The sequence below is a fragment of the Dendropsophus ebraccatus genome, chromosome 1 (genome assembly GCF_027789765.1).
Source record: "Dendropsophus ebraccatus isolate aDenEbr1 chromosome 1, aDenEbr1.pat, whole genome shotgun sequence".
Classification (NCBI taxonomy): domain Eukaryota; kingdom Metazoa; phylum Chordata; class Amphibia; order Anura; family Hylidae; genus Dendropsophus; species Dendropsophus ebraccatus.
The window spans coordinates 169,921,174-169,931,727 of NC_091454.1; the positions used below are offsets into that span (position 1 = coordinate 169,921,174).

General features: G+C 45.5%; 1 protein-coding gene across 1 annotated transcript; it reads right to left on the reverse strand.

Moving 5' to 3' along the window:
* Window positions 1–5,893: 5,893 nt before the first annotated feature.
* Window positions 5,894–9,747, reverse strand: TLNRD1 (talin rod domain containing 1). Its single transcript, XM_069984418.1, has one exon. The coding sequence runs from the start codon at window positions 9,507–9,509 to the stop codon at window positions 8,439–8,441; it is 1,071 nt and encodes a 356-aa protein (XP_069840519.1). The 5' UTR covers window positions 9,510–9,747; the 3' UTR covers window positions 5,894–8,438.
* Between the last annotated feature and the right edge of the window lie 807 nt (window positions 9,748–10,554).

Genomic DNA, 10,554 nt, shown 5'->3' on the forward strand with positions numbered 1-10,554 from the left:
ATGCCAATGTGGTATTCTCCCCTTAGCTCCCATGGGGCTACTCTGTGTTGCCAAGCAGACATCCTGTATAAAAAGCCTATGTAGAAATATTCCATAGATACAGAAAATCCCTAGGATAACATTTACTGCTATACTGTTTTATAGTGTGAATGCGGCCTTGGGATTTTGTGTTAGCTCTGTATTCGTTTGGACTAGATGAAAATGCTGTTTATATTTGCAATACATAGATTTGTTCCTTTAGAAGCAATATTTGGAGTAATAGAGGATCCATATGCAATGTACTGATCACAATTCTGTACTGCACGCCATATTATAGACTGAAATTTACATAACTGTGAGGCTTTACACAAACCCTGCTTAGTTACAATGGTGTTCTTTCTTGATAAACAAGGAATGCCGAGAATGCTCAAATCCCAGGAAATCTGATTTAAGCCACCACTGAACCCCCTGATAGTAAGGCATGTGTGAAATGGGAAAGTTCGTGGTGCATAGATGCTGCTTCTTCTGTATGGATGTCTGATGTGGCCATGGTTCCGTGTATATTCTGGGTGACTGATGTAATAGTGGTGCTACCATGTGACGGTACCAGCTGCCATAGGTGTCACATACACAGAGATGTCATGCTGAAATGCTAATGGCAATATGGTATCTAAGTATACTTCCTGTATCATACACATCACAACATGTGTTCTACACCCAGCAACAGTAACTCTTAACACTTCTTGTATATACAGTAAGCCAGTTTCTTCTTTACAAGTTTGTGTGTGGTAAATATTAGAAAATATCTAAAGCATTCCTAAAATGTGCTAAGAGCCCCCCAGATTGCCGACCTCTTCTCTCCCTGCTGTATAGGACAAGCTCCATCCACTTTTTATAGGATCTGTCTCCTGCAGCGAGAGGAGATATTCACTTACCTTAGCACATCTCCTCATGCGTTCTAGCAGTTGATGGGGGTCTCAATATCCAGACCCTAATTTACAGTAGTAGAGAAGCTTTGCGCTAGTCTCGGTGGTCAGCTTGTTACATAGTTAATACGGTTGAAAAAAGACACATGTCCATCACGTTCAACCAAGAAGGGGATGGATGTAGGGAAGGGGGAGGGGTGATAGGTTCTATACATATGCATTTATATTATTTTGGTCTAAGAACTTGTCTAGCCCTGTTTTGAAGCCCTCTACTGTTTTTGCTGTGACCAGATCCTGTGGTAGACTGTTCCACAGATTCACAGTTCTCATGGTAAAGAAGGCTTGTCGCCTCCGGAGATTGAACCTTTTTTCTCCAGGCGGAGGCAGTGCCCTCTTGTCCTTTGAGGGGGTTTTACCTGGAACATCTTTTCCCCATATCTCTTGTAGGGGCCATTTATATATTTAAATAAGTTTATCATATCTCCCCTTAAACGTCTCTTCTCCAGACTAAACAAATGTAATTCTTTTAATCTCTCCTCATAACTAAGATGCTCCATTCCCCTTATTAGTTTAGTTGCCCGTCTTTGTACCCTCTCCAGCTCTAGAACATCCTTTTTATGAATCGGGTTCCAAAACTGGACAGCATACTTCAGATGAGGCCGCACCAAAGCTTTATAAAGCGGTAATATTATATCCCTGTCCTGAGAGTCCAGGCCTGTTTTAATGCATGACAATATCCTGCTGGCCTTAGAAGCAGCTGCCTGACACTGTGTGCTGTTCTGTAGTCTATTATCTACAAGTACACCCAGATCCTTCTCTATCAGTGACTCTCCCAGAGTAACTCCCCCCAGGACATATGATGCATGTGGGTTATTAGTACCCAGGTGCATAACTTTACATTTATCCACATTGAACCTCATTTGCCAAGTGGACGCCCAAACACTCAGTGTGTCAAGTCAGCTTGTAAGATCATCCTGCTGCCTTTGAACACTGTGCTGCTCCGGGTGCCTGGAAAAGCTGGATCCAGTCCTGGGAAACTTCTCCCAGTTTCCCAGGATTGGATCCAGCTTTTTCCAGCACCAGTAGTGGCACAGATTTCAACAATGCCAACATAACAGGGAGGTCCTGTACACTCTCCTTCTCCACTCTGTGTTTAGACCTGGAGTGTTGTCTTGAGTCACATGAGAGAACACGCTATGCATGCACATCTTTTAAAGTTCAGGGTCTGGACATTCAGACCCAGACTAGTAAAAACCTTTGATATGCATTTCTGACATTGCAAAAACATATATAGGAGTTTTTAAACTTTATACTTGTTTTCAAATCTGTTTATTTGATAAGGGGTGGGATATGTCAGACCTGAGAGCAATACAAAGAGGAGTAATTGTTAGTGTGTGTCTGGTAAGGGTATTTATGACTACTGCGAAAGATCTGGAGGAGCTGTGGTTGAAAGCTTTGTGATCAGAGCTTTGCACTCATACCACAACAATGTTTGGTGAATTAAGTAGAGCTGTGGATAGTACAGAGGTAACATACACAACCATAAACCATTCTTGAAATGTAGAATGGGTCTAGTTTCTGGTATAATTTCATAATTTCAACTTAGAATTTTATTTAAAAGGTTCAGGTAAAGGTGTTATCTAGGGCAACAGAAGTCATAAATGCTACAGAATGTGGATCATATTCATAAGTAAAGATATATTTCAATACCATGTTGGTGTACACAATGCCAGGAATTGCATTCAAGCAAGAACTGCACCCCAATATGTAGCAGTACAGCCAACATTTACTGGTCCACCTCTAAAGCAAGTCTATGTAACCCAAACTTGAATATGCATATACAATGTTTGCAATATTGTTTGCAAAATTGAAGCATGCATTTTCCCTTCTGTGAGTTCAGATCATTAGACAGGCCTGTACCTGTGACAGTAAAATGAGCACAAAAATGGGGCCATATTAAGTCCATGTAAAACTGGACTAAAGGGGGTACTGGTCTGTCTGCATGCTTCCCATATCATGCTGCAAAACCACTTTAAAACTGGTTTACACATTTTGGTCAGTAGTCATTTTTAAACTATATCCAAACGGCAGCTGGCATTGCTCCCATGTTACATCATGGTAACTTAGGCAGATGGGATGTAAGGGAAATCCTGAATAGAATCTGACAAGTCCTAATCAAATCCCTTAGCAGCCAGGAAATTCTCTTTTCATGTGAGTAACACTACTCTATGTGCACTACTGTAAGGTCTTCATGTATAATCATTTTCTTACATTTACAAAACCTTAGGCTGGGTTCACACTACGTTTTTGCAATCAATTTTTGTAAAAAACACTGATGCATTTGTGTACATCCTATTTTCCAAAAGATTAAAAAAACAAACAAACAAAAAAAAAAACCATCCTTTATTAACGTACACAAAAATAAGGTCAGCTACGTTTTTGTGTATGTTAAAAATAAAACGGATGCGTTTTGATCCTTTTTTATAATGGAAGACCATGGACAAAACAAATGCACACAAATGCATCCATTTTTCCATCCGTTTTTTGCAAAAAACGTAGTGTAAACCCAGCCTTACACCAGAGCTACAGTCATCACAGTCAAGTTATTATAGATCATCATTCATGGCCCCCCCATTTCTTTACCATCCAAATATTTCTGACTTGAAACATTTCCACAATAAACAACGGATACCAACCGAGGGAAAAGATACTGCAGTAAAACAAAAGGCCGGATTTACACAGATGTATTATGTTTACAAGACCCGGCCTGATCAAATATCAGATTACCTGAAAAGACGCTGGTCAGTTCAGGCCATGAGACCTCCAGTCAAACCAGGACTCACAGCCACAATAGGGACACAAAAATGCATAATATGAATGTGTGAGACCAGCCTAAGGCATTGTGTATTTTAGTCAATACTTTTCACCAAAACCGGAAGTGGAACCGATGCAGAAAAGCTGTAAATTAAAGTTGTGCACTTTTTTTTGTTTTGGGCCCATTCTTGTTTTGGCCGAAAATACTACTCTGTGCACGGTTGGTACATAGGGACAACGTGCTACAAAATAGAAATTGGAGTTCTGAAACTGTTTAAATATTTGCGTTATTGACACACTGCAACATAGTACATAACAATTTGGCCCAAATTTATGTAAGGGAGAGGGGGGGGAAATTATTTGCCAACAGCAACAATCACAATGCAGCTTTCATTTCTTATATCGCTCTGGTAAAATGGAAGTTTAACTGTGATTGGTCGCTGTTGGCGAAACTGTGTGCAGTGCTGTGTCTGTACATAATCAATACATATCAGTATATAATATATACATATCCATAACATACCACAGCATAGATATGTTACTCACCATAAAGTAGACAGGGATTGATAAGTCTATGTGCACATATACATATATATTGAAGGTGTACTCCAGAGAATTTTTCTTTATCTTTGAAATCAACAGGTGTCAGAAGGTTATACAGATCTGTAAATTACTTCTATTTAAAAGTCTCCAGTTTTCCAGTACTTATCAGCTGCTGTATGTTCTGCGGGAAGTGGTGTATTCTTTCCAGTCTGATACAGTGCATTGTGCTGCTACCTCTGTCCATGTCAGGAACTGTCAAGAGCAGTAGCCATTTGCTATAGAAAACCTCTCCTGCTGTGGACAGTTCCTGTCAGAAACAGAGGTGGCATCAGAGAGCACTGTGTCACCCCTTACTGCAGGACATACAGCAGCTGATAAGTGGCTTGATATTTTAAAATTACCAATCTGTATAACCTTCTGACACTAGTTGATTTAAAAACAAGTTTTTATCTGATGTAGCCCTTTAGCAATCACAGCCGCATACTAACTGGATATAGCAGCTTGGCCTAAGCACAGAGATGGACAGATAGGCCCCGTTCACACTGAGCAAGAACGTCAGAATTCCGCAGCGGAGCGGTCTGTCGCAGAATCCTTCCTTGCTCAGTGTCTCACTGTGAGTGAATAAGAGGGCACACGCTCCTCCACAGCCGCCGCTCTCCGCACAAAGAAGTGACATGTCATCTCGTTGAGTGGAGAGCGGCGGCAGCCGAGGAGCGCGTGCCCTCTTATTCACTCAAAGCAGCACACTGAGCACGGCAGGATTCCGCAGCGGAGAGCTCCGCTGCGGAATTCCGACGTTCTTGCTTAGTGTGAACGGGGCCATATCCAGGACACGGGAAACAGTCAGTAGAATGATCTGGCCACAAAAACCAGCACCAAAACAGGTTCACCATCTACAGATCAGCTACATTATTACATCCATAAAGCCATATGCACCATCAGCTTCATCACAATAAAGGTCACTACCTGTGTGCAGCACGTGGGATGCAAGCTTAAAGGCCCTATTACCCAAAACGATCAGACGTATTTGGCCGTTACTCGTCTCATATAATAGAAGACAAACAATCTAGATAGCAGCAGTGTGCTGCAGTCGCTCCGTGGAATTGAAGTGGCGGCAGCAGACCGCTGCTATCTTCTATTGGCAGCCCGGACGATCAAGCAATCACCCAGGCAGCTCCCCTGCTCGCTGCAGACACGTGTAATAGTGCCGGCAACGAGCAGAGAACAAGGAACAAGCAAGCACTGATAGTGCTTGATATATGATGTGTTATATCAATGTTCTTCAGTCTGTGGCTCTCAACTCCGATCATGCCCTGACAGCACTGGCTGTATAATGCCCCCCAAGAATAATGCCACCAGTGTAACATGAAGTATTGCTCGCCTTCAGAGGTAACATGATGAACCTCACAAGAACAGGATTTTACAGCAGGATGTTTGGCAGTCCCCGAGGCGTCACAATACAGAGCCGTGGGCACTACATGTGCTGCCATATGATACTCCACATGGCTTCACCTACAAGCACTTGCTTTTATGGCATTTAATAAAGTACCATAAACATATAAACCGGAGACAGTATGCAGCTGTGATCTGTTCATGAGGCTATACTATGTACTTGGAGATCGAAGGATTCATTCAAAGTTTTAGAAACTTTTTAATGGGTGAAATAAATACTCCAAATACATGCAAGGTAAAAACTGACATAAAAATGACAATCATTTTATTATAGTGTACATTCAGGAAACACGCTCACTGTAACCCACCCCCAACAGTAAGTCAGCACACGGGGAAGGGGGAAGGTGGCTTTTACCTCTCGGAGCTCTTTACATTCTCCATTCACACTCCACTTGCAGGACTTAAAAAGGGAGCTACATCCAGCAGCTAGAAGCCATACAAAACTAAGTGAGGTAACCCTTTAATTCCTGCCGATCACACACAGCAACATCCCGGTGGGAAGCATGGAAGACACTGGCCCACAAACCCGCACCCAGCACGGATTTTAAAGCCTCGATAATGCCACTTCTGTGCCAGGACTTGTAGTAAAGGGGGCTTAGTGCTGAAGGGGGGGAATATAACCACACTCTGGTTCTAGGAAAGGAGTGGCCAATAACACATTTACAGCTTCATAGTCACGGTGATTAAACACTGCAATAGTGCAAGCCTGGGAAGGTGGACACTGCAATTGTACAAGCCCAGGAGGGTGTTCTATCATTGCACAGTGACAACAGCTTCTATATCCAACATACAGTACAAGAGACTGAAAGTGAAACTTTACAACTACCTCTCAATACAAGAGCAATACGTGTGGTTCTGTTTTCTGTACTTCTAGGGGTTCTGAACTGTACGGTTACTATAACAGAGCACAAAGTCTGCTGGAACTATGGAACCAGTATTGGGCTCCATACTGCAGCTTTAACACTCAAAATCTCATTCATTGCCTTACTACTAGTGCATTACTGGTGTAGCATAGTAACTGTGCTGTATTCCACAACAGACGCATGCCGTCTTGTGATATACACACACAACACTGATAAAAACACAGAAAGTATAATAGAACTAAGCATATTTAGTAATATAATACTTTCTTAATACCCTTTAGGATCTTATCAAGGAAAGTATGGCCAATATGTCATGTCTAAATTTCAAGGGACAAAATACATGAGGCACATGTACAACAGGTTCTTTAATATTTTTTTGGCCATTGCAGACCAATGTCTCCCATCAGTCAGACCGATGGCTGTTCTAACAAGGTTTTTTACTGCATAGAAAGGGGGGCATATACATATATATACACACACACACACATGCATATACCCCCCTATGTGGCAGGGTAAGTTGGGAAATACAGACTTCAATCAAAGGATGGCATCTACCTTTAACAGGCTAGGACTTTAGATAGGAGTTGTAGTCTGGACATGCTATACCACTGTGTTATATTACAGCATTCTGTGCTCTGTTATATAACATTATAGAAAAGAACCCCTTTAAAATTAATTTAAAAAAAATAATACCCCAAGGCTTCACATATTTGCAGGCACTGAAATGTTATTACTTTCTTAAAGGAGTCCATCTGACTGAAGATTGCTTACCAAGTACACAAAGCAATGCTGCAAAGAATTTGCATTCCCCGTACGTTTCACTGGCTGGGGACCATGTGATCTCAGATTAAACATTCTCATAGGAATAGAATATGCAGCACTGGAACCAACAGACTTTAAGATGCCAACATTTCGTCACTTGTCCAATATATAAAATGTCAGTGGGAACAGAACTCCTGTGATCTTATAGGGGTTCATCCCGGCTCAGTTTACACACTGCACCTAAGGAAATGATGGACAAGGTCTATTTATCTGTTGCCCCAAACCAGACCTCTACATCTGCCAAAAGATCTTTAGACAATGGTCCCCGAGTGAAGATCTCTGGGGCTGGACCACCAGCTTCCAGGCAGGACATGGTCTACCATACACAAGTACAGCCATTGAACTAGCTGCATACGCTGCTCTCTATGTAGGAGTGCACATCACTGATGAGCTGAGCACAAGTTACATAGAGCCCTGTATATGCCTCTATAGAGTACTGTATATGCCTCTATAGAGTACACTGTGTGTCTGCAACTTGTATGGCAAACCGAGTACTGCTAGATGTGTGCAAATATATAGTATAAGTCACCAAACATGACAACCGGACAACTAATTCATTCTGACTAGAAAACATAGTTCTGCTTTGCAAGTGCAGAGATTCCCAGGAAAAAAACTGGAATGACTTATCCAGAGAATCTGTGCACTACTACGTTTCCTAGACAGAATGAATCAACCACCATTGCCTGGGATTTGGCGATTCACTCATATATAAGTGGTGCCCATAGTACCAGCCTAAGAGATCTGCCATCAGCAAAGTGCAAACCGGCCTTTTACGTATGACAGCTTTACAACGGAACAGGGGGCACAGCACCCTCACAGCAGGGTTGGCACCACTAAATTCACTCAGCCTCCACCTAGGACTTTAGATACATTGTCACAACACATTTCACGACCTGGGTGAAATGCCATATTCTGGACCTAGCACCTGGAGTCCGTATCAGCCTGAACATGGGTCTCCTACATGGCAGGCCTCTGTCTAGACGGGGAGATGTGGAGCTTCCACTGACTACTCTTTGGTAAAAGTGAGAGAAGGGCATTTTTAGGGTGACTTCACAGAATTGGAGTGTACTGGCGGAAGAGTCCTAGGAGACGAGCGCTCTCTCAGGGCCTGAGATAACAGGTTGCATCCGTCGGACACGGCACAAGCTGAGCTCCGCAGCCTGTCCTTATAGTCCGTCATCTTGCTGCTGCTGTCCGAGTGCTGGGTTATATCCCTGAGGCATTGGGTCAGGAGCACGCAGGCAGACACCACGCTCATGGCGCCCCCCAAGATGGCAGTCTGCACCGCTTTCCCCTCCGCATTCAGAACAGCAGCCTTGCCCAAGAATTGGGGCTCCGTGGCGAAGCCCACCAAGGCATGGACCGCCTGCACCAGGGGCCCACCGAATAGGGCACAGCGGTTTCTGGAAAGCTCGCTGGGCGACGTCTTGACCTCCTTGATGCAGGCCAGTAAGGCAGTGGCGCTGGTGCTCATGCACTTCACCCCAAGCTTAAACTGTTCCTTGGCAAACTTATCCCGGGACTTCTCGCTGGCGGCAACGCTGGCGTCCGTGAGGGTCTTGAGGTTGGTGGACAGGTTCTGGGAGACTTCCAGCAGGAGCTGAGGCGTGAGGTCCTGGAGGGGCACCGTCCGCAGGATGGCACAGTTCTGCTCCACCTCATGTCTGCACCGCGTCACCTTGTAGCGGTCCACCAGGCCCGGAAGCGCCCCCTGGGCACCGGGCACCTCCACCGCCGCCAGGTAGGCTGCATGGGCGGACAGCTCGATGAGGGACACCACCAGGTCGCCCATCTCCTGCAGGCTCTCGCCCACCTCGGTGAAGCGGCCCATGTTGAGCTGGCTCTGCACGTCGTGGGTCAGGATGGACAGGCCCTTGGTCCGGGCTATGACCGTGTCCCGGCACTTCTCGAAGGCCTCCCCCAGCTGGGCACAGCTCTCGGTCCGCACAGGCCGGGGCTCGCTGGACAGCAGCAGCAGGTCCGCCACCAGCTGCATCTTGGCCTTGCACTGCTCGCAGATACTCAGTAGCTTCTTGCGGGGCTGGGAGCCGCCTAGGCCCGCTGCGGAGGGCAGAGAAGACCGGGCGGAACCGGAGCCCCCGCTAGCCATCCCGCCGGGAGCAGCGTCTCATACCTCGGCCAGTGGCAGCTGTACCCCGCGATCTCCTCCGCAGCATCATCCCATGGGTAGCTGGCGGGCACAGCCCGGGAGAGGCGCAGATGCTCAGACCCGAGGACGGCGCTCTGCCTCCCGCATGTCGGTGCCCGGAGAAGCAGCAGAGAGGAGACCCGCCCAAAAGCTGCTCCCGGCCCGGATAAGGAACGTGGGACGGCGCCGCCCTGTGACGTAACCCGGCCGCCAGAGGGCAGCAGCGACACCTACAGGCCGCATGGGGTACTGTCTGCACTCCGCAGCACCAATCGCTCTCCGCTTTGTTGCAAAACTACAATTCCTACGTCCAGGCATGATGGGAGTTGTAGTTTTGCAACAGCTGGACGGTCTATGGTTAGAAACCACTGCTGTGGACCATTGGCGCCCAACCTCTATCATATGGTTACACAGCATGGTGGGAGATGTAGTTGTACAACCTGGGGAACATTGCTTTATACTGCACATAAGGCTAAACATGAGGCACTGGTCACGTGATGTGCAGGCTCAGGGTCTATATGGAGCTTGTTTAGCTCTATTCCATCTGTCCTGTCACTTGCAGAGCTGCCATTAATCTGAAAAACTGTGCCAATTTCTAGTAATTAGTAATGGAGGGGTAGACACAGCCGCATGTAGACACAGCCTTATGTAGTCACAGCCGCATGTAGACACAGCCGCATGTAATCACAGCCGCATGTAGACACAGCCGCATGTAATCACAGCCGAATGTAGACACAGCCGCATGTAATCACAGCCGCATGTAGACACAGCCGCATGTAGACACACGCTTGCAGTGTGACTACCTTCTCTCTCCCAGTCAGCTTTGATTCGCAACCTAAGTTCCAGGGCTTCAGGTGATATTCCTTGAACTCCGGTTGTCAATGCAGCCTGCCAGGAGAGAAGGGCGCTGTCAGTGTGACTAACAGCGGATGCATCTGCTCCATGACTAGTTACCAAAAATTATTATATGGCACTAACCCCAATGAAAGTTGTTCAGTTTTTGCTT